Source organism: Zonotrichia albicollis, chromosome 12 (assembly GCF_047830755.1).
Source record: "Zonotrichia albicollis isolate bZonAlb1 chromosome 12, bZonAlb1.hap1, whole genome shotgun sequence".
Lineage (NCBI taxonomy): Eukaryota > Metazoa > Chordata > Aves > Passeriformes > Passerellidae > Zonotrichia > Zonotrichia albicollis.
In genome coordinates this window covers 17,197,743-17,221,832 of record NC_133830.1, presented here as the reverse complement: position 1 = coordinate 17,221,832, position 24,090 = coordinate 17,197,743, and the positions used below count along the sequence as shown (strand labels likewise).

At 54.3% G+C, this 24,090-nt stretch overlaps 1 protein-coding gene across 1 annotated transcript; it reads right to left on the bottom strand.

Moving 5' to 3' along the window:
* Window positions 1-14,391: 14,391 nt before the first annotated feature.
* LOC141730692 (E3 ubiquitin-protein ligase PHF7-like) lies at window positions 14,392-23,986 on the bottom strand. Its single transcript, XM_074550233.1, is given in 7 exon segments — window positions 14,392-14,781; window positions 14,996-15,176; window positions 15,179-15,354; window positions 15,431-15,930; window positions 16,016-16,107; window positions 16,432-16,542; window positions 23,905-23,986. Coding segments are annotated over 7 exon segments (1,260 nt in total). The 3' UTR covers window positions 14,392-14,663.
* Window positions 23,987-24,090: the final 104 nt, after the last annotated feature.

Below are 24,090 nucleotides of genomic sequence, written 5' to 3'. Positions count from 1 at the left end.
CCCACCCTTGTGCACTTTGTCACCGCACATGTCCGGGTCAGCCTCGGCACGGCGACACAGCATGCAGGCTGCAGGGGACAGAGCCAATGGCACCGGGCATGAGCAGCTCTGTGGGACTCTGAGCCTGCAGCAGCATCGGCCCCAAGGCTGCTCTGTCCCTGCCTGGCTGATGGGCAGGGCTGGAGGCCTTGCAGAGCAGGGGCCATTGTGGGCACGGCTGTCCCAGGAGCTGCCCCCTGGCCCAGCTGGGCCCCACTTGGGCAGGAAGGAGGCTCCCAGCCCCGGCATGGCCGAGCAGCTCCTGCCTCCCCCTGCCTCTGCTCTGATCCCCACGCTGCCAGCTGCCACAAGAGCCCCTGGGCCAGGCTGTCACAGGGCTGCTTTGCCCTCACCTGGCTCCTTGGCTCCAGGGCCCTCCTGCTTGCTCTCAGACATGGCGGCTGTCTGTCCTGCGTCTCTGTCCTGGAGGGACGTTGTCGCTTCAAGGTGCAGGTACTCTCTGTCTGTGGGAGAAAGAAGAGGGGGGGGAGTTTGCAGAACAGGCCCAGAGCCACGAGGCTCTACTCCCTGCTCAGGCCTGCGTGAGCCCTGCTCCCGTCCGCTTTCTCCTCCCGTCGTCGCGTTGAGGAACACCGCAGAGTCCTGGCTGTTCCTCCGCTGATTCTGGGAAGGGAGAGGCAGGTGAGGCTGCAGCACAGGCCCAGAGCCCCGAGGTGTGGGGCCCCTCTGGTCCCTGGGCAGCCACGTCCTCGCCTTACCTTCTCCTCCCGTTGTCAGGTCGCACTGACACTCGGCCAGAGCCCAGCGTCCCCTTTTGTGGCCTTGGTGGCACAGGTCACAATGGCCACTCTGACATCAGAGCCGTGTACCCAAAATCGGGGCAGCCATGGCCTCAGGTCCCTGGCAACCACTTGTGGCGGCCCCCTCGGGCACCGAGCTTCTGAGATGGCTCCGAGCGTTTGCTCAGGGTGGAAGCAGGGCCAGGACTCCTGCAGCAAGTGCAGGGTCAAATGCCAGGCCCTGGGGCAGCCATCCAGGGTGGCACTGTAGGCAGGGAGGTGCTGTTCAGGCACTGCCACGCCAGGGCTCCGGCCCCGGCCAAGGGAAATCTCTGCTCCTGCCCCTGGCAGGCGGTGGCCCAGAGAGCCGGTGCGGAGTCACCTGCACTGCAGGGATTCAAACCCTGCTCTAGGTGAACTGATGTTTTCCTCAAGACCTGTCTGCAGAAAACTAAGATGAACCTGCTTTGATGCTGCTTCTGATCACCATTGGGTACTGGAGATAAACCTGGACACCACCACAGCTGCCTCCAGACCTCAGTTATCTGTCATCCTATGAACTAACAACTTTCACATTTCATATAAATGGAAAAATTAGTATTCAGCTTCTGAGAATCGTCATCTTTTATACAGACTCAGTCGAAAGACACCAAATGCACTGAGAATTTTCTGTGAACATTTGACAGGAGAGCTTGCAACTGTCCTCCACTCAAGTCAAATACAGGAGGATGCTTTTCCTACATTATATGAACTTTGCCAGTTTGGTCGATGCTTTCCTACTAGAAAATACATTGGAAAAAACTCAGGAAGAAAAGCACAAACAATTCTTGTCAATTTTTCTCTTTCGTGTCTTTGCAAACATGCTCCTGGAAATCCAGATCCATGACTTCCAGAACAATCAGTGGCATCTCTGGGAAGCAGGGCAGGGGCTGACAGGCAGGGACACCCTGCACCTGCCTGATGCTGGGGCAGCAGGAGTTTGTCCATTTTCCTGTCTCCACGGGAGAGCCACCTTGGCTGGGAAAGGATCCCTTCACGGCTCTAGGAGGGAGGCACAGCCAGTGCAATGCCAGGGAGTGCCTTTACCCTGGAGGCAGGGAGGAGGCAGAGGGGGAAGTTGGGAAGCTGCGCCCGGGGCTCTGCAGGGCTCCCGGCCAGGGCTCCAAGCACAAGGAGCCAGAAGAGCTTGGCCAGACAATCCCGAGCTCTGGACACCCTGTCCTCAGCACCGTGAACCCGTTTGCTTCTCCAGGCCCTGGGCACTGCTCACGTGCTGCTCATGCAAGTTACACACAGACACAGAGCTACCTGCTCTGTCTCAACCCTCTTCAGCACTGGACAGCACAACACAGTAACATGTTCTCTTCAGTACATGGTCTAATTATTAATAGTCCTGCAAAGACTCACATTCAAAGCATACACACACAAAAACCCAAACCCTGGTACAGGCCTTGCATCAACACAAAATGCTTGCTGCTCTTCAGAAACACAGGGCAGCACTTTTGGCCAATGCTTTGTCCTATAAGATCTTTCAAAGGATTGCAAAAGTGACTTTGTTTGGCAACTTCTTTAAGGAACACACAGGAGAGGCTTCTGAGTTTTTAAAGATTTATTGGTTTGCTTTCACTTTCCTTTTGGCATCCTTACACTTCACCCGGAATTCCAGAAATACATGAAAATCCAAAATAATATCAGGGGAAGTTTCTGAATTCTTTCATGTTTCTCTCAAAGATTTTCTTGACATACACACAAGCAACTGGTCCTATAACATACAGAGAAGCAGTGGTTTCCCTTACTGGACATTACAAGACAAGGTTATAGATTCCACTTTACTAAAACACTTCTGCTGCCTGGTAATTACAAAGCCTGAAGCTCTTCTAGAGGCTTTTCCCAGTGCAATTTCATTAGGTTCCTCTCTGCTCAACTCTTGAGCCTGTCCAGGTCTCACTGAAGGGCAGCAGAGCCTTGTGGTGCCTCAGGCCCTGCTCCCAGTTCCGTCCCATCAGCAAACGCTGAGGGAGCGCTCCTTCCCTTCTGCCGGGTCCCTGGGGAATAAGGCAAACAAGGCTGGGCCCAGCACGGCCCCTGAGCTCACAGCTACCTGAGTTTGGAGCTCCCCTGTCCACTTCTCTGCCCCACTGTCCCTGAGCTGCCTCAGGGGCCTGTTATGGGAGGCAGGGACAAAGCCTTGCTGAAGTCCCAGCTGACAACAGCCACTGCTCTCCCCTCACAAGCCCAGCCAGTCACTGCAGCACAGGTGCCTATGGAGTGGTCAAGCATGGTTTCCATTCCTGTTATTCCACAGGCTTAGAGATGGCATCCAAGAGGAGCTGTTCTGTCACCTTTCTGGGGGTGGGGCTGAGGCTGATGGGCCTGCAGTTTCCTGGCTCCTTCTTGGTGCCATTTTGCAAGACTGCAGTGATGTTGGCTTTCCTCCACTGCTCATGCCTCTCTCCGTGGCTGTCTCCTTCCCTGACCTGCTGGCAAAGCACCCTGTGACAGAGGCAGGAGCAGAGATTTCTCTTGGCCCCAAAAGGGAATGCTGGGCTCAGGCCGAGTGTCAGTGCAATCTGACAATGGGGAGAGAAAGTGGGAAGGAGCAGAGCTCACACAGGGCTGAGCAGGGAGTAGAGCCCTCATGGCTCTGGGCCTGCTCTGCAAGCTCCCTGGCCTCTACTTTCTCCACAGAGAGAGAGGAACAGCACCTCAAAGTGACCAGAAAACCCGGCCATGGAGTGGGGCTGGAGCTGTCAGCCCTCAGGGACACCGGCCATGGAGCGGGGCCGGGGCTGTTACACCTCAGGGAAACCGGCCATGGAGCGGGGCTGGGGCTGTGACACCTCAGGGAAACCGGCCATGGAGCGGGGCCGGGGCCGTGACACCTCAGGGAAACCGGCCATGGAGCGGGGCTGGGGCTGTCAGCCCTCAGGGAAACCGGCCATGGAGCGGGGCCGGGGCTGTGACACCTCAGGGAAACCGGCCATGGAGCGGGGCTGGGGCTGTCAGCCCTCAGGGAAACCGGCCATGGAGCGGGGCTGGGGCTGTGACACTTAAGGGAAGTCACCATGGCAGCCACCTCCCGAGGTTTTGAAGTAATTGTTTCTTGGTTTAATGCCCTTCCAAGATCAATCTAGCATCTTTGCATATGAGCAGGACATACAAGGGTATTTAAAAATGAGTCTGATCCAATCATCAAAGACAATAGATGTTACCTCTAAACTTACCTTTTCATGATTGTCAAATAATATGGAACTTTTCTTATGTCTGTGACTTGAAATATCCTGAATGCACAATTCATTCTCAAGACAGGAAAAAAGAAAACAATGAAAATAGGATATAGGCAATCTTCAAAAGGCACAGAGAATAAAATAAACATTAGAAAACCTTAGAAAAATTAGGTTTTCTTCTTCATCTTCTCAGAATATGCTGTTTGAACATTTGTTGTCTTACTTGTCCCTCTCAAAACAAGGCATGTTACAGCTTATTGTCTCAGTGCTGTATTTCCCCAATCGCTGACTTGCCACTTAAGCTCTGCTTTGTTGGAAATATACAACAAGGGACTCTCTATGGAAGAGAGTTGCACAAGCCTCTGGATTCCTGACCGTTCACCTCTGCCAATGCTCACAGTATTCTCCCAACACACTTGAGCTTCCTGTCTTTCAGAGAGAGAAAGATTCAGCTGAAGTCAAGGACACAGGGCAGGGCAGATGGAAACCTTCCCTTGAGATGCTTTTGGGAAGGCCTGCAAGGACCCTGCCTTCCCTTGGAACAGAGGTGGTCACCATGCATGGTGTTGCCTGACTTGCCCTAGGTGCCCCTCGATTGCAGAAGGACTTTTGCCCACTTCATCACTTGTCTGTCCCTCCAGTTCCAGGGCCTCAATCCTGCCCTGTAAGGCACTAAACCTGTTAGTCAGCTGTGAGTTTTCAGAATAAGGCACTGACCGTGGCTCTAACTAGTTTTTCTAGTCAGGTTTACAATATATTTTGAGAAGAAGAAGGAGCAGAGAAGGTGTGAAAAATGCATATTATATGATTGGCATTTCACAAATCTTAAAATTATTGCTATATGTATTATGTTGGAAAGTTATGTTGTATTAATCCTTTTTTGTAGTGCTATCCTCATCTTTTAAAGTAGTGTGGTGAATATAGTTTTAGGCTACAGAAACTCTGTGCTGTAAGATACATTTTCTAAATAGCTCATGGAAAGATAACAGTAACAAGACACCAAAACTCTGAGAAAAGAAATATTGCCTCCTTCTCGGGAAGAACCAGACTTTGAGGGACCAAGACAATTGATTGACAAGATGAAGCAGAAGTTGACAAGAACAAGAAACACCCATTGTTTGAAAACAATTTTGGCATCATGGATGAGATATATGAATATGCAACAGGCTATTACTTTGAAGGGTTAATCCTGTGTTAGCAAAGTGTCTTCTGAGGCAGAGCAGAGCACCCAGACATCTGTAATTCTTTGCTTTCTTTATTGTCCTTTATTGTCCTACCTCTAAGTGTCCAAATTATTTTTTCTCTAATTTTTATTCTTATTTTTATAACTAATTTATTACTATTAAACTTTTAAAATTTTAGAACACGTGAAATTCTCCATCGTTTGTGTCCACTATCAGTGGGCATCCTTCTTCCCAAGCTTTGTCAACTTCCCTCTGGGTTTGAGATCAGTGAAACGTGCCCAGCCCTGAGTCTTGGAAGATAATTCTAGCAACAAGTACTTTGCTTTTCTAACACCTGGCCATCACTTCGAGCTTGTAGGCTTCTATGTGTGTCACAGGTTAAACGTCTCTTCCTGTTGATCAGGCTTGGAAGGGTGTAAAGCCCAGGCCCGACAGGACATGTTTTCATCAGGAAATGGGACGTAGGGCCCAGTTTGCAACGGGCCCAGGCCCGCGCCTTCCAGAGCGCCAGAAGGTTGGCGGCGCCATTGCAGGGCTCAGGGCGCCGCCTTGTGGGCGAGAGCCGCCATGACAGCGCGGGCGGCGCGCGGCGGGGCCGGAGGGCGGAAAGGGGCGGGCGGGTGTGAGGGGCGGGGCGGTTGGTGCCCAGAGCCGAGCCCGCGCTGTTCCTGAGCGCATTCCCGGCTCGGTGTTGGGAGCGTGCAGCTGCTGCTCGGGCTCTGGGAGAAGCGTGCGGCCGCAGCGGGGTCCCAGCCCGCAGAGCTGCCTGCTGGCCGAGGCTGCAGTGCCAGAGCTGCCGTGCGCCGTGGCACTGCCAGAGTCCCTGGCAGAGCCGGGCTGGCATAGCCAGCTCTTGAGAGAAGCCCTGCAATGGCAGAGCCGGGCTGGCAGTGCCGACAGCTGAGGGACGCCCTGCAATGGCAGAGCCGGGCTGGAGTTCCGACAGCTGAGGGGAGCCCGGCCATGGCAGAGCCGGCTGGCAGTGCCGACAGCGGAGGGGAGCCCGGCCATGGCAGAGCCGGGCTGGCAGTGCCGACAGCTGAGGGAAGCCCTGCCATGGCAGAGCCGGGCTGGCAGTGCCGACAGCTGAGGGGAGCCCTGCCATGGCAGAGCCGGGCTGGCAGTTCCGACAGCTGAGGGGAGCCCGGCCATGGCAGAGCCGGGCTGGCAGTGCCGACAGCGGAGGGGAGCCCGGCCATGGCAGAGCCGGGCTGGCAGTGCCGACAGCTGAGGGAAGCCCTGCCATGGCAGAGCCGGGCTGGCAGTGCCGACAGCTGAGGGGAGCCCGGCCATGGCAGAGCCGGGCTGGCAGTGCCGACAGCTGAGGGAAGCCCTGCCATGGCAGAGCTGGGCTGGCAGTGCCGACAGCTGAGGGAAGCACGGCCATGGCAGTGCCGGGCTGGCAGTGCCGACAGCTGAGGGAAGCCCTGCCATGGCAGAGCCGGGCTGGCAGTGCCAACAGCTGAGGGAAGCACGGCCATGGCAGAGCCGGGGCCGCTCCTGCCCCGGGGCCGCCCGAAGGAGCGATCTCTGGGACCTGCCGGCAGACCGGCACTGCTTGGCCCTCTTCAGTAGATCGACAGAATTGCACCACAGATAGCAAAATATTAAAACATCTGATTTAAAACACCGGAGGGAAACCATAGAATTGAAAAGAAAATGAAGCTGTACCAAAATACTCAGGGCATGAATAGGAAAACTGAAAAGAAACAGAATCTAATTATTTATATAATCTCAAGTCTATCAAGAGAAACATGAGGGTGAAAAATCCTTCTAAAAGTTTTCACAATAGAATGGTTCAGCTGTGTAGTTTTGCTAGTACATTAAAGACTTAAAAAGCTGTCAGGTATTCCTTTGTCCAGTGCTATGAATTTATTCACAGGATTTGTTATAGTTGTCCCTCAAATACCCCTCATAAAGGGAGTTGAGTGCTTAGATTCCATGGAAGCCATCAGTTAGTAAATGTAGTGTTGTGGTTTTTAGTAGTTCTGTAGTAAGTAGTTAGTAAAAGAAGTCATCGTTTTGCCAATGGATGCTGATCCCTGATGCGTTCGTGCTGGTTCCATGGAAAGGCGAATTTTTAGGAATGGGCTGTTGGAAAACTGGTGTTTTCTGCTGGTAGTAGGTACAAACACATTTCTTTTTGAGGTAGAGACTGAAGCAATTTTAGATGCCTGCTCCTTCTTCTCCACCTATGTTTAAAGGAGATCCATGCAGGTTAAAACATGAACCAAACCTCGAGGCTCTGGGCCTCTGCTGCAGCCTCACCTGCCTCTCCCCACAATCAGCAGAGGAACAGCCAGAGGACACTGCAGTGTTCCTCAACGCAATGATGGGAGCAGAAGGCAGGCAGGAGCAGGGCTCATATAGACAGAGAGGATCAGCACCTCAAAGCGACCACATCATTCAAGGGACAGGGATTCGGGACAGACAGCTGCCCTGTGAGACAGCAAGCAGGAGGGCCCCGGTGCCAGGGAGCCAGGTGAGGGCAAAGCAGCCCTGTGACAGCCTGGCCCAGGGGCTCTTGTGGCAGCAGGCAGCGTGGGGATCAGAGCAGAGGCAGGGGGAGGCAGGAGCTGCTCGGCCATGCCGGGGCTGGGAGCCTCCTTCCTGCCCAAGCTGGGCCAGGGGGCAGCTCCTGGGACAGCCGTGCCCACAATGGCCCCTGCTCTGCAAGGCCTCCAGCCCTGCCCATCAGCCAGGCAGGGACAGAGCAGCCTTGGGGCCGATGCTGCTGCAGGCCCGAGCCCCACAGAGCTGTTTGTGCCCGGTGCCATTGGCTCTGTCCCCTGCAGCCTGCATGCTGTGTCGCCGTGCCGAGGCTGACCCGGACATGTGCGGTGACAAAGTGCACAAGGGTGGGCTCTGTGCCCACAGGTTCTGCATGGTGAGTGGCTCCAGGTGCTCCCTTCACCATTGCAATGGGCAGCTCCTGCCGCCCTCTCCTCATCAGCTCCTCCCCTTGCCTGCAGCTCTTCACCACTCTCCTATTTCGGCAAGGGAACCGCCACGTTGGACTGATGGAGTTTCTCCCTCGAGATGTGCTAATTGAGGTGCGGTGGGAGGCACAGAGGGTGAGGAGGTAGATTTGTGCCTCACGAGGTTTGCCAGAGCTTAGCCCAGACAGCAGGAAAGAAAGGCCGGCCCAGCAGCCGGAACAGTCTGGCTCCCAGCAACTCTGGAACAGAGGCCCTGGCACAGGAGCCTCCCTCCTCCAGCAGGCGGCTCTGTGGGCTGGGAGCCGGAAGCGGCTCTGGGCCTGTCCTGCAAACTCCCCTCCCTCCCTTCTTACTCCCCTAGACCGAGAGTACCTGCACCTGGCAGCGACAACGTGCCTCGAGGACAGAGACGCAGAACAGAGAGCTGCCATGTCTAACAGAATTCAGGAGGGCGCTGGTGCCAGGGAGCCAGGTGAGGGCAAAGCAGCCCTCTGACAGCCTGGCCCAGGGCCTCTTGTGGCAGCAGGCAGCGTGGGGATCAGAGCAGAGGCAGGGGGAGGCAGGAGCTGCTCGGCCATGCCGGGGCTGGGAGCCTCCTTCCTGCCCAAGTGGGGCCCAGCTGGGCCAGGGGGCAGCTCCTGGGACAGCCGTGCCCACAATGGCCCCTGCTCTGCAAGGCCTCCAGCCCTGCCCATCAGCCAGGCAGGGACGGAGCAGCCTTGGGGCCGATGCTGCTGCAGGCTCAGAGCCCCACAGAGCTGCTCGTGCCCGGTGCCATTGGCTCTGTCCCCTGCAGCCTGCATGCTGTGTCGCCGTGCCGAGGCTGAGCCCTGTGCCTCCCCAGGCCCTGGCAACTGCTCCTGTGCTGCTCCAGCACTGCCCAGGGCACCCACGGGCCCTGCCCGGGCCCCACGCAGGCCAGAACCAGCTGGGGCTGTGACAGCTCTGCCGCTCTGGGCCCAGCCCTCGGGCAAAGCACCCGCCTGTCCCTGGGCTGGGGGCAGTGCCCAGGCTGGGCTTGGCAGAGCCCATCCGCTCCTGGAGGGCTGGGGGCACTGCTCTGGCCTGGCCTGGCCCGGCCCTGGGGTCCCTTGGCATTCCTGCTTGCCCTTGCATCCACCAGGGATGGGCTGCAGCTCAATGGCCCCGGCCTGGCCGCACACTCAGCCCTGGAGACTTCCCGTGGCTCCCCAGGGCACCAGAGCCTCAGCCCCAGCTCCCAAACACGGCCTAACAGCCTTTGCTGATATTGATCCCTGTCAGACCTTTGAAAGCATTTTCACAGTAACCTTGTTTGGCAACACTTTCAAGGAACAAACTTGACTCGCTTCTAATCAGTAAAAACTTTATTGGTCTGCTTGCACTTCCTATAGGGTATCCTAATGCTTCCTTTGGCATTCCAGAAAATAATGAAAATCTAACAAATTCTTCAGAGAAGTTCCTGAATCCACTATGAGGAGAAGTCTCTACATTCACTATCCTTACATACACTTAAGTAGCTGCTCCTGTAACACACAAAGATGTAATGGTGTACCTGACTGGACCACACAACATGATGTTCCCTCTTCTCTTCCCACTTCATTACAAATTTGAAGCTCTTCTCGAGGTCCTGACTTAATTTTGCATGCACATTCATACCTGCAATCCCTCCCCATGCTCAGCTTTCACCTAGACTTACCAGGGAACAGATGTTCCATACTCACCTCAGGCAATAATCTACGTCTGTCTTCCCAACCCTCTTTTTCTTCACTGGCTTCTACTAATCTACAAAAATAACTGTGGATCCTCTGCACAAAAGAAACATCCAATTAATAGCCTTAAACACTTGTGATTGCTCTGCTGCTTCTAACAATCTTGACCACCACAGCACTAAAATCAGAAATCAATTCTTCACATCCTTCCTGTTCTCCTGCCCGCACCACACCTTGGCTCCAGCAGAAATGTTCCCTACTGCAGCCTGCTGTGCTAAGAACAATCAAAGGCAGCAGCACTTTTCCTCACCATGCTGCAATCTGAATTGCACTGAAATTGCTGCTGTTGCATTAGAAGCTCAGCACCAGCACGCCACCTCTTCCCCCAGAACTGAGGCCTGCTGAGGCCTGAGCTCCCCATTTCAACACACCCTGTCAATCAGGCTGCCTGGAAGATTGCAGGCCGGGAACTGTGTGAACACAGCAGTGCATTGCAGCAGAGTTATGGAATCAATCTCATGGAAGGCACATCCTTTAAGCTTAAGACTCTATTCTACAAAATCTAACCAGCAATTGTTTTGGTGGCCTGTGCAGGTTTTGGGGACTGTGCATGTTTCCTTTGGATGTTGTTTTCTTTGTTTCTAAATACAAAATTCACTGGATTCAGAAGAGAAAGCCCCAGATTCATTAGGACAAAGAACCACAGGGACATATGTGGCTGACAAGAACACTCAACATTCCTAATGGTAACACCAGAAAGAGAGGAAAAAGACAAAGATGATTTAAATACCTGAAAGGATCCATAATGTCTAAGTGACCTGTGAAGTGACTAAGTTTTTGGTAAACTCTAAAATTCCAGATTCCTATTCGGTAATTGTCTGAAAGAAAAGAAAGCCAGAAGTTTGCTTGACCTTTATTTTACGAGGATTTTCTCACGGGATTCTGCCACAACTTGGATCACAAGTGAGGGTGGCAAATTTTGACTAGAAAACTTTGACAGCTAGGCAGCATTTTTTCCTCCTCACTGAATTACAGGAAGGGTTTAAAAGGAAAAAAAATATAAAAGAGGGTAAAGAAATTCTCTCATACCTCTTAGGCGTTCATCATCTTTGGAGAAAAAATAAAAAACTCTAGCACTTTCTGTGCGGGGTAAAGAAAGAAACCTAGAAAAGGACAAAGGGATTTGAGCATCCCAAATTGTACTATCAAATTCCATGAACACAAGTTAAACCTGTAGTGCTTCAGTGAAATGGCGTACCTTGATAAGCTTTATTCCCTAGGAACCGAATAGAGCTTTCTATTTTACAAAGCCCTCTTTTAAAAGAGAAAACTGACTGTGTCTTGGGCTTTTGGCCAAACTCAGTTTGGAGTTGGTCAAACCAAAATGACCCAGTTAATTTCTTGTGCTCTACTCTTTCTTTCCATATTCACATTCACATCCAATGGGCTGCTGGGAGTTTTGACTCTGTGCAGCACCAACGGTTTTCCAAGATGACTTTCATTGCTCAGAGGTGTGCAATGTCACTTTCCCATTCCCTGAGTGCTGCTATTAATATTCCCACAGCATCCAACTACTACAGCCAAGTAGACAACAAAGAGAAATGCAACTTGCACTTCTTGGTCCTGTTCGATTTCTGTCATCTCAGGCTCATCGTCACCCTCAGAACTGCTGTCCTGGAAACGTGGGTCCTCTTGCCATGTGGCTTTTACCGGCTTTATTGTCCCAAGCGCGTGAGGCTCTGCAATGACAGCACCAATAGAGAAAAAAAGCCAAAACCAGATTATTCCTCTACTCCTCAGGAAAAATTCCTCCTTTCACGTGAAATACTTACAGTGGAGAAGAGAGATTTAGGAAGGACAGAATCTGACCCTGCCAGACTTTCTAAGCTACATCTCGGCTCCAGTATTTTCCACTTTGTTCCAGGGATCCCTTATGTATTCTTAAACATTTCTCATTGCATTCAGAAGACACTGAATGCCTTCTCAGTTCAGCACAAGTCTGGGGGGCTCGTTGCTTTGTGCTGTTGCGTTGGGTTTTTTAATATTTGGGATAACTTCACGGGGTTTCTTTTCCCACCTACATGACTGGGACTCGAGTTAATGTTGTTTCATCTTCATTTCAGACGGCCTCATTTTATCTAAGGTTAGGACACCCCCATGGTCATGTGTCATTCCATTTCCTTTTTCTAAAGGTCCAAGAGTAGAATTCAGTAACAAACAGAATGTTCATGGATCTTGGGGCCAGCTCTCGGACTTTGCTCCTCCCTCTACATTAACGCACATTTCCTTAAAAGCCTTGTGAGGTCCTATGAAACTTGATATGACTGGTGTGTCACCTTTTTCCCTGTTTGAGGAATTCAGGGCATGAGAACAAGCTTTTTCACCCCTCAGCAAAAACCCCAATGCCTTCTCAAAGCATGCCTTTCAGAATTCCTGAGATGCAAGCATGAGGCACCTCTCAATAATCTACCACAGCCCTGGCAAACAGAAATGAAGATCAAAATGCTTCTGCCTGATTACTGACTTCTGTTGCTGAAAATCCCCTGCATCCTGACCTTCTTTACACCATATTGCCCTACAGTGCCTGCCAGGAGCTCTTCCTTAGCAATGGCACTGTTAGAAGGGTTCTGCTGTTACCTTCTTTGATGCCCAACGCCGCTGTGCCTCCAAAGAAGGAAAACTTGAAAGAAGTCGTCTCCTGAGCTGCGTCGTCCTCAGGCAAAGGTCCCAAATGGTCATCTGGGGCAGAGTCCTGTGCATGCTCTTTGTCCCAGGGTATTTTCTCAGTCTATTCTGGTTCGTTCTTTGAAGGTCTTTCAAAGAACAAACCAGAATAGACGGAGGAAATACCATCTATTCTGGCTTGTTCTTTGAAAGGCCTCTTTCAAATCCGCAGCAATGCTGTAGAAGTTGTCTTCAGACACTTGAGGCAGTGTCTCACTCTCTTTCTTCTTTTTTTGGCTTTACTGAAATGAGATTGTTCAAGGTTAGCAACACAGCACACGTCCTTTTCAGACACAGCTTCCCTAAGAGCCACCTTGCCCTGAATGTCGCCCTAAGCATATCCAAGCCCATTAAGGAGTGGTTCATTATCAAGGGTAAGCAGTGGGAAAACATCTGAGCTTGGAGTGTAAAGGCAGGAACAAGAGTCCTTTTTAATTAGCCACATCCTTAAGTGACTTTTCACTGAATACACCGTTACACAGAAATCAAGGTATTTAGCCCAGACTTCTTCCTGCCAGTAGAAACATCAAGAGCTAATAGGGTTTGCTCACAGAGCTGCACATCTCAGGGTCCCTGCACTGACCGCTCTCACCTTCACTTCCGGCACGGAACACACGGCCTAGAAAGAAAAGATGACGCCGCTATGCGCTGCTGTTGGAGGTCCCAGTTGAGGTCCGACGTCGCTGGTGGGAGCGGCTGCTCCTGCGGGATGTCCCCGACCACGTCCCTCTACGCCTGGGCCTCTCAGCACTCGCTGCTGTCCTCCTGCTCCTGTCCTGGCGACTCCGGGACCGCAGAGTCTGAGTCGAGGCCCGGCGCTGCTGGCGGGAGCGGCTGCGTCTGGGGGGCGTCCCCGATGATGTCTCCCTTCGCCTGGGCCTCTCAGCCCTAGGCCTTGTCCTGCTGCTGCTGCCACGGCGACTCCTGGAGCGGACAGGTGGACTCTGGGCCCGGCCTTGCTGGTGGGAGCGCCTGCGTCTGGAGGATGGCCCTGGCCATGTGTCCCTTCGCCTGGGCCTCTCAGAGCTTGGCCCTGTCCCACTGCTCCTGTCACAGACACTCCTGGAGCGGACAGGTGGACTCTGGGCCCAGCCTTGCTGGCGGGAGCGCCTGCGTCCGGAGGATGGCCCTGGCCATGTGTCCCTTCGCCTGGGCCGCTCAGTCCTTGGCCCTGTCCCTCTGTTCCTGTCATGGCAACTCCTGGAGCGGACAGGTGGGCTCTGGGCCCAGCCTTGCTGGCGGGAGCGCCTGCGTCTGGGGGATGTCCGTGACGGTGTCTCCCTTTGCTTGGGCCTCTCAGCCCTTGGCCCTGTCCCGCTGCTCCCGTCACGGCGGCTCCTGGACCGGACAGGTGGACTCTGGGCACGACTTTGCCGGCGAGAGCAGCTTTGCCTGCGGCCGGGCCCAGCACGTCTGGAATGGACCCTGTCCTCAGGGTCAGGGGACGTGCTGCGTGTTGCCCTTGATCTGCTGATGCTGCTGGTGTCCAATGAAGAAGATGGCAGCGCCTGCTGCCATGCTGCATGGTGGGGCCTGCTGTGGCTGCCCGTCTCTGGAGATGGAGACGGGGAAACCACCACCAACGGCACAGAGCTGTGGGAGCTGGGGCTGATGGCCTCAGATTCTGACCAGCCATGAGCAGATTGTAGTCCTGACTCTCTGGCTGGCCTGGGGCCATTGAGCTCTGTCTCATCCCTGGCGGCTGTAAGGGCAAGCAGGAATGTCAAAGATCGCCCAGGCCCCAGCCAGGCCAGGCCAGAGCAGTGCCCCCAGCCCTCCAGCAGTGGATGCTGCGCTCTGCCTAGCCCGGCCTGGGCACTGCCCCTAGCCCAGGGACACCGGGGACTTTGACTCATACATGTTCCGAGCCCAGCACAGCTGTCGCACTCCCAACTCTGTGTGCTGTTCGTCAGGCCAGAGCAGCGCCTGTGGGTGCCCTCAGCAGCACAGGAGGAGCACAGGAGCAATTGCCAGGGCCTGGGGAGGCAAACAAGCTCATAGCGCTGAGAACAAAGTGTACCAGCACGTGGTTGTCTGGCCAAGCGCTTCTGGTTCTTCCCGCTTACAGCCCTTGCCGAGATACAGGTTCCCTGCAGAGCCCCAGGTGCAGCTTCCCAACTTACCCCTGTTCCTCTGCCTCCTCCCTGCCTCCAGGGTAAAGGCAATCCCTGGCATTGCACTGCCCGTGCCTCACTTCTAGATCTGCGAAGGCATCGTTGTCCTCCCATGCTGGGTCTCTGATGGAGAAAGGAAGAGATGATGAATTTCTGCTGCTCTCCCTCACGGAGGTCCAGGGTGTCCCAGCTGTTTCTCCAGGGCTTTTCCAAGTTGGGGGTGAAGCTGAAGCCCAGACTCATGGGACAGGGCAGGGCCAGGGCTCCTGGGGCAGGACCTGGCACAGCACAGCACTTGCACCCTCCTGCCTGGTAGGTCAGGCAGAAGGACACCAACCTGAAGGGGACTTGGATCCCCAAGATGAGCATTTCAACAGGGAATTCCCCACTGTCTCTGCACAGAGGGCACTGGAAATACAAAGCACCAGCGCGCAAGGCCTGTCCCTGCAGGGCAAACACAGGCAGGGTGAGCGAGGCCCCGCTGCTGCTGCTGAGCACCTGCTGTGCCCCGGCGCTGAGGGGAGGGCTCCTACCTGGATGCAGTCCCTGTGGAACCAGGCCCTTTTGCAAGCTGGGCACACCAGGGTTGTGAAGGTCATTCTGTCCTCCACAGGCTCCAGGCAGATGAGGCAAACGGTGTCCGGCTCAGGAGTCGCCTCCACCTCCTGCTCTGGACGGTGCTCAGGGCAGAAGGACCTGGAGGAAAATGGATGGGGAAAGTGAGAAATGCCGGACCATTCCCCAGGGGTGTCCATAAAGAGAGATGAGGTACCTGAACGGAATAAAGTATACATTGACACAGCCGCCCTCCTTGGCGCAGGGCAGGTGGAACCATCTGTCACACTCCGGCACGCAGCACAAGATGGTTGCCCCGCTCTGGCCGCAGACGCAGCAGCGCTGGAAAGAGCCAAGCAGCCGCATCAGCAGCAGCAGCAGCAGCCTCGAGGCCTCCCCGGGCAGCCGCAGGGCTCCGGGCAGGGCGCAGGACGTGGCCGCTGCCGGCTCCCAGCCCACAGAGCCGCCTGCTGGAGGAGGGAGGCTCCTGTGCCAGGGCCTCTGTTCCAGAGCTCCTGGAGCCAGACTTTGTCCCGGCTGTCGGGCCGGCCTTTCTTTCCTGCTGTCTGGGCTAAGCTCTGGCAAACCTCGCCAGGCACAAATCTCCCTGCTCACCTTCTGTGCTGCCCGCCGCACTGCAATCAGGACATCTCGAGGGAGAAAGCCCATCAGTCCAACGTGGCGGTTCTGATCCCGAAAGAGTAGAGTTGCGAAGAGCTGCAGGCAAGGAGAGGAGCTGATGAGGAGAGGGTGGCAGGAGCTGCCCATTGCAATGGTGGAGGGAGCACCCGGAGCCACTCACCATGCAGAACCTGTGGGCACAGAGCCCACCCTTGTGCACTTTGTCACCGCACATGTCCGGGTCAGCCTCGGCACGGCGACACAGCATGCAGGCTGCAGGGGACAGAGCCAATGGCACCGGGCATGAGCAGCTCTGTGGGACTCTGAGCCTGCAGCAGCATCGGCCCCAAGGCTGCTCTGTCCCTGCCTGGCTGATGGGCAGGGCTGGAGGCCTTGCAGAGCAGGGGCCATTGTGGGCACGGCTGTCCCAGGAGCTGCCCCCTGGCCCAGCTGGGCCCCACTTGGGCAGGAAGGAGGCTCCCAGCCCCGGCATGGCCGAGCAGCTCCTGCCTCCCCCTGCCTCTGCTCTGATCCCCACGCTGCCAGCTGCCACAAGAGCCCCTGGGCCAGGCTGTCACAGGGCTGCTTTGCCCTCACCTGGCTCCTTGGCTCCAGGGCCCTCCTGCTTGCTCTCAGACATGGCGGCTGTCTGTCCTGCGTCTCTGCCCTGGAGGGACGTTGTCGCTTCGAGGTGCAGGTACTCTCTGTCTGTGGGAGAAAGAAGAGGGGGGGGAGTTTGCAGAACAGGCCCAGAGCCACGAGGCTCTACTCCCTGCTCAGGCCTGCGTGAGCCCTGCTCCCGTCCGCTTTCTCCTCCCGTCGTCGCGTTGAGGAACACTGCAGAGTCCTGGCTGTTCCTCCGCTGATTCTGGGAAGGGAGAGGCAGGTGAGGCTGCAGCACAGGCCCAGAGCCCCGAGGTGTGGGGCCCCTCTGGTCCCTGGGCAGCCACGTCCTCGCCTTACCTTCTCCTCCCGTTGTCAGGTCGCACTGACACTCGGCCTGAGCCCAGCGTCCCCTTTTGTGGCCTTGGTGGCACAGGTCACAATGGCCACTCTGACATCAGAGCCGGTGTACCCAAAATCGGGGCAGCCATGGCCTCAGGTCCCTGGCAACCACTTGTGGCGGCCCCCTCGGGCACTGAGCTTCTGAGATGGCTCCGAGCGTTTGCTCAGGGTGGAAGCAGGGCCGGGACTCCTGCAGCAAGTGCAGGGTCAAATGCCAGGCCCTGGGGCAGCCATCCAGGGTAGCACTGTAGGCAGGGAGGTGCTGTTCAGGCACTGCCACGCCAGGGCTCCGGCCCCGGCCAAGGGAAATCTCTGCTCCTGCCCCTGGCAGGCGGTGGCCCAGAGAGCCGGTGCGGAGTCACCTGCACTGCAGGGATTCAAACCCTGCTCTAGGTGAACTGATGTTTTCCTCAAGACCTGTCTGCAGAAAACTAAGATGAACCTGCTTTGATGCTGCTGCTGATCACCATTGGGTACTGGAGATAAACCTGGACACCACCACAGCTGCCGCCAGACCTCAGTTATCTGTCATCCTATGAACTAACAACTTTCACATTTCATAGAAATGGAAAAATTAGTATTCAGCTTCTGAGAATCGTCATCTTTTATACAGACTCAGTCGAAAGACACAAAATGCATTGAGAATTTTCTGTGAACATTTGACAGGAGAGATTGCAACTGTCCTCCACTCAAGTCAAATACAGGAGGATGCTTTTCCTACATTACATTAACTTTGCCAGTTTGGTCCATGCTTTCCTACTAGAAAATACATTGGAAAAATCTCAGGAAGAGAAGCACAGACAATTCCTGTCAATTTTTCTCTTTCGTGTCTTTGCAAACATGCTCCTGGAAATCCAGATCCATGACTTCTAGAACAATCAGTGGCATCTCTGGGAAGCAGGGCAGGGGCTGACAGGCAGGGACACCCTGCACCTGCCTGATGCTGGGGCAGCAGGAGTTTGTCCATTTTCCTGTCTCCACGGGAGAGCCACCTTGGCTGGGAAAGGATCCCTTCACGGCTCTAGGAGGGAGGCACAGCCAGTGCAATGCCAGGGAGTGCCTTTACCCTGGAGGCAGGGAGGAGGCAGAGGGGGAAGTTGGGAAGCTGCGCCCGGGGCTCTGCAGGGCTCCCGGCCAGGGCTCCAAGCACAAGGAGCCAGAAGAGCTTGGCCGGACAATCCCGAGCTCTGGGCACCCTGTCCTCAGCACCGCGAACCCGTTTGCTTCTCCAGGCCCTGGGCACTGCTCCCGTGCTGCTCATGCAAGTTACACACAGACACAGAGCTACCTGCTCTGTCTCAACCCTCTTCAGCACTGGACAGCACAACACAGTAACATGTTCTCTTCAGTACATGGTCTAATTATTAATAGTCCTGCAAAGACTCACATTCAAAGCATACACACACAAAAACCCAAACCCTGGTACAGGCCTTGCATCAACACAAAATGCTTGCTGCTCTTCAGAAACACAGGGCAGCACTTTTGGCCAATGCTTTGTCCTATAAGATCTTTCAAAGGATTGCAAAAGTGACTTTGTTTGGCAACTTCTTTAAGGAACACACAGGAGAGGCTTCTGAGTTTTTAAAGATTTATTGGTTTGCTTTCACTTTCCTTTTGGCATCCTTACACTTCACCCGGAATTCCAGAAATACATGAAAATCCAAAATAATATCAGGGGAAGTTTCTGAATTCTTTCATGTTTCTCTCAAAGATTTTCTTGACATACACACAAGCAACTGGTCCTATAACATACAGAGAAGCAGTGGTTTCCCTTACTGGACATTACAAGACAAGGTTATAGATTCCACTTTACTAAAACACTTCTGCTGCCTGGTAATTACAAAGCCTGAAGCTCTTCTAGAGGCTTTTCCCAGTGCAATTTCATTAGGTTCCTCTCTGCTCAACTCTTGAGCCTGTCCAGGTCTCACTGAAGGGCAGCAGAGCCTTGTGGTGCCTCAGGCCCTGCTCCCAGTTCCGTCCCATCAGCAAACGCTGAGGGAGCGCTCCTTCCCTTCTGCCGGGTCCCTGGGGAATAAGGCAAACAAGGCTGGGCCCAGCACGGCCCCTGAGCTCACAGCTACCTGAGTTTGGAGCTCCCCTGTCCACTTCTCTGCCCCACTGTCCCTGAGCTGCCTCAGGGGCCTGTTATGGGAGGCAGGGACAAAGCCTTGCTGAAGTCCCAGCTGACAACAGCCACTGCTCTCCCCTCACAAGCCCAGCCAGTCACTGCAGCACAGGTGCCTATGGAGTGGTCAAGCATGGTTTCCATTCCTGTTATTCCACAGGCTTAGAGATGGCATCCAAGAGGAGCTGTTCTGTCACCTTTCTGGGGGTGGGGCTGAGGCTGATGGGCCTGCAGTTTCCTGGCTCCTTCTTGGTGCCATTTTGCAAGACTGCAGTGATGTTGGCTTTCCTCCACTGCTCATGCCTCTCTCCGTGGCTGTCTCCTTCCCTGACCTGCTGGCAAAGCACCCTGTGACAGAGGCAGGAGCAGAGATTTCTCTTGGCCCCAAAAGGGAATGCTGGGCTCAGGCCGAGTGTCAGTGCAATCTGACAACGGGGCGAGAAGGCGGGAAGGAGCAGAGCTCACACAGGGCTGAGCAGGGACTAGAGCCCTCGTGGCTCTGGGCCTGCTCTGCAAGCTCCCTGGCCTCTACTTTCTCCACAGAGAGAGAGGAACAGCACCACGAAGTGACCAGAAAACCCGGCCATGGAGCGGGGCTGGGGCTGTCAGCCCTCAGGGAAACCGGCCATGGAGCGGGGCCGGGGCCGTGACACCTCAGGGAAACCGGCCATGGAGCGGGGCTGGGGCTGTCAGCCCTCAGGGAAACCGGCCATGGAGCGGGGCCGGGGCTGTGACACCTCAGGGAAACCGGCCATGGAGCGGGGCTGGGGCTGTCAGCCCTCAGGGAAACCGGCCATGGAGCAGGACTGGGGCTGTGACACTTAAGGGAAGTCACCATGGCAGCCACCTCCCGAGGTTTTGAAGTAATTGTTTCTTGGTTTAATGCCCTTCCAAGATCAATCTAGCATCTTTGCATATGAGCAGAACATACAAGGGTATTTAAAATTGATTCTGATCCAATCATCAAAGACAATGGATGTTACCTCTAAACTTACCTTTTCATGATTGTCAAACAATATGGAACTTTTCTTATGTCTGTGACTTGAAATATCCAGAATGCACAATTCATTCTCAAGACAGGAAAAAAGAAAACAATGAAAATAGGATATAGGCAATCTTCAAAAGGCACAGAGAAGAAAATAAACATTAGAAAACCTTAGAAAAATTAGGTTTTCTTCTTCATCTTCTCAGTACATGCTGTTTGAACATTTGTTGTCTTAATGTCCCTCTCAAAACAAGGCATGTTACAGCTTTATTGTCTCAGTGCTGTATTTCCCCAATCGCTGACTTGCCACTTAAGCTCTGCTTTGTTGGAAATATACAACAAGGGACTCTCTATGGAAGAGAGTTGCACAAGCCTCTGGATTCCTGACCGTTCACCTCTGCCAATGCTCACAGTATTCTCCCAACACACTTGAGCTTCCTGTCTTTCAGAGAGAGAAAGATTCAGCTGAAGTCAAGCAAACAGGGCAGGGCAGATGGAAACCTTCCCTTGAGATGCTTTTGGGAAGGCCTGCAAGGACCCTGCATTCCCTTGGAACAGAGGTGGTCACCATGCATGGTGTTGCCTGACTTGCCCTAGGTGCCCCTCGATTGCAGGAGGACTTTTGCCCACTTCATCACTTGTCTGTCCCTCCAGTTCCAGGGCCTCAATCCTGCCCTGTAAGGCACTAAACCTGTTAGCCAGCTGTGAGTTTTCAGAATAAGGCACTGACCGTGGCTCTAACTAGTTTTTTTAGTCAGGTTTACAATATATTTTGAGAAGAAGAAGGAGAAGAGAAGGTGTGAAAAATGCATATTATATGATTGGCTTTTCGCAAATATTAAAATTAATACTATATGTGTTATGTTGGAAAGTTATGTTGTATTAATCCTTTTTTGTAGTGCTATCCTCATCTTTTAAAGTAGTGTGGTGAATATAGTTGTAGGCTACAGAAACTCTGTGCTGTAAGATACTTTTTCTAAATAGTTCATGGAAAGATAACAGTAACAAGACACCAAAACGCCTCAGGAAGAACCAGACTTTGAGGGACCAAGACAATTGATTTACAAGATGAAAAGGGGGTTGACAAGAACAAGAAAACACCCATTGTTTGAAAACAATTTTGGCATCATGGATGAGATATATGAATATGCAACGGGCTATTACTTTGAAGGGTTAATCCTGTGTTAGCAAAGTGTCTTCTGAGGCAGAGCAGAGCACCCAGACATCTGTAATTCTTTGCTTTCTTTATTGTCCTTTATTGTCCTACCTCTAATTGTCCAAATTATTTTTTCTCTAATTTTTATTCTTATTTTTATAACTAATTTATTACTATTAAACTTTTAAAATTTTAGAACAAGTCAAATTCTCCATCATTTGTGTCCACTATCAGTGGGCATCCTTCTTCCCAAGCTTTGTCAACTTCCCTCTGGGTTTGAGATCAGTGAAACGTGCCCAGCCTTGAGTCTTGGAAGACAATTCTAGCAACCAGTACTATGCTTTTCTAACACCTGGCCATCACTTCGAGCTTGCAGGCTTCTATGTGTGTCACAGGTTAAACGTCTCTTCCTGTTGATCAGGCTTGGAAGGGTGTAAAGCCCAGGCCCGACAGGATATGTTTTCTTCAGGAAATGGGACGTAGGGCCCAGTTTGCAACGGGCCCAGGCCCGCGCCTTCCAGAGCGCCAGAAGGTTGGCGGCGCCATTGCAGGGCTCAGGGCGCCGCCTTGTGGGCGAGAGCCGCCATGACAGCGCGGGCGGCGCGCGGCGGCGCCGGAGGGCGGGAAGGGGCGGGCGGGTGTGAGGGGCGGGGCGGTTGGTGCCCAGAGCCGAGCCCGCGCTGTTCCTGGGCGCATTCCCGGCTCGGTGTTGGGAGCGTGCAGCTGCTTGCTGCTCGGGCTCTGGGAGAAGCGTGCGGCCGCAGCGGGGTCCCAGCCCACAGAGCTGCCTGCTGGCCGAGGCTGCAGTGCCAGAGCTGCCGTGCCAGAGCTGCCGTGCGCCGTGGCACTGCCAGAGTCCCTGGCAGAGCCGGGCTGGCACAGCCAGCTCCTGAGAGAAGCCCTGCAATGGCAGAGCCGGGCTGGCAGTGCCGACACCTGAGGGAAGCCCTGCAATGGCAGAGCCGGGCTGGAGTTCCGACAGCTGAGGGGAGCCCTGCCATGGCAGAGCCGGGCTGGCAGTTCCGACAGCTGAGGGGAGCCCTGCCATGGCGGAGCCGGGCTGGCAGTGCCGACAGCTGAGGGAAGCCCTGCTATGGCAGAGCCGGGCTGGCAGTGCCGACAGCTGAGGGGAGCCCTGCCATGGCAGAGCCGGGCTGGAGTTCCGACAGCTGAGGGAAGCCCTGCTATGGCAGAGCCGGGCTGGAGTTCCGACAGCTGAGGGAAGCCCTGCCATGGCAGAGCCGGGCTGGGAGTTCCGACACCTGAGGGAAGCCCTGCCATGGCAGAGCCGGGCTGGCAGTGCCGACAGCTGAGGGAAGCCCGGCCATGGCGGAGCCGGGCTGGCAGTGCCGACAGCTGAGGGAAGCCCTGCCATGGCAGAGCCGGGGTGGCAGTGCCGACAGCTGAGGGAAGCCCTGCCATGACAGAGCCGGGCTGGCAGTGCCGACAGCTGAGGGGAGCCCGGCCATGACAGAGCCGGGCTGGCAGTTCCGACAGCTGAGGGAAGCCCTGCCATGGCAGCGCCGGGTCCGCTCCTGCCCCGGGGCCGCCCGAAGGAGCGATCTCTGGGACCTGCCGGCAGACAGGCTCTGCTTGGCCCTCTTCAGTAAATCGACAGAGTTGCACCACAGATAGCAAAATATTAAAACATCTGATTTAAAACACCAGAGGGAAACCATAGAATTGAAAAGAAAATGAAGCTGTACCAAAATACTCAGGGCATGAATGGGAAAACTGAAAAGAAACAGAATCTAATTATTTATATAATCTCAAGTCTATCAAGAGAAACATGAGGGTGAAAAAACCTTCTAAAAGTTTTGACAATAGAATGGTTCAGCTGTGTAGTTTTGCTAGTACATTAAAGACTTAAAAAGCAGTCAGGTATTCCTTTGTCCAGTGCTATGAATTTATTCACAGGATTTGTTACAGTTGTCCCTCAAATACCCCTCATAAAGAGAGTTGAGTGCTTAGATTCCTTAGAAGCCATCAGTTAGTAAATGTAGTGTTGTGGTTTTTAGTAGTTTTGTAGTAAGTTGTTAGTAAAAGAAGTCATCGTTTTGCCAATGGATGCTGATCCCTGATGCGTTCGTGCTGGTTCCATGGAAAGGCGAATTTTTAGGAATGGGCTGTTGGAAAACTGGTGTTTTCTGCTGGTAGTAGGTACAAACACATTTCTTTTTGAGGTAGAGACTGAAGCAATTTTAGATGCCTGCTCCTTCTTCTCCGCCTATGTTTAAAGGAGATCCATGCAGGTTAAAACATGAACCAAACCTCGAGGCTCTGGGCCTCTGCTGCAGCCTCACCTGCCTCTCCCCACAATCAGCAGAGGAACAGCCAGAGGACACTGCAGTGTTCCTCAGCGCAATGATGGGAGCAGAAGGCAGGCAGGAGCAGGGCTCACATAGACAGAGAGGATCAGCACCTCAAAGTGACCACATCATTCAAGGGACAGGGACTCGGGACAGACAGCTGCCCTGTGAGACAGCAAGCAGGAGGGCCCTGGTGCCAGGGAGCCAGGTGAGGGCAAAGCAGCCCTGTGACAGCCTGGCCCAGGGGCTCTTGTGGCAGCAGGCAGCGTGGGGATCAGAGCAGAGGCAGGGGGAGGCAGGAGCTGCTCGGCCATGCCGGGGCTGGGAGCCTCCTTCCTGCCCAAGTGGGGCCCAGCTGGGCCAGGGGGCAGCTCCTGGGACAGCCGTGCCCACAATGGCCCCTGCTCTGCAAGGCCTCCAGCCCTGCCCATCAGCCAGGCAGGGCCAGAGCAGCCTTGGGGCCGATGCTGCTGCAGGCTCAGAGCCCCACAGAGCTGCTCGTGCCTGGTGCCATTGGCTCTGTCCCCTGCAGCCTGCATGCTGTGTCGCCATGCCGAGGCTGACCCGGACATGTGCGGTGACAAAGTGCACAAGGGTGGGCTCTGTGCCCACAGGTTCTGCATGGTGAGTGGCTCCAGGTGCTCCCTCCACCATTGCAATGGGCAGCTCCTGCCGC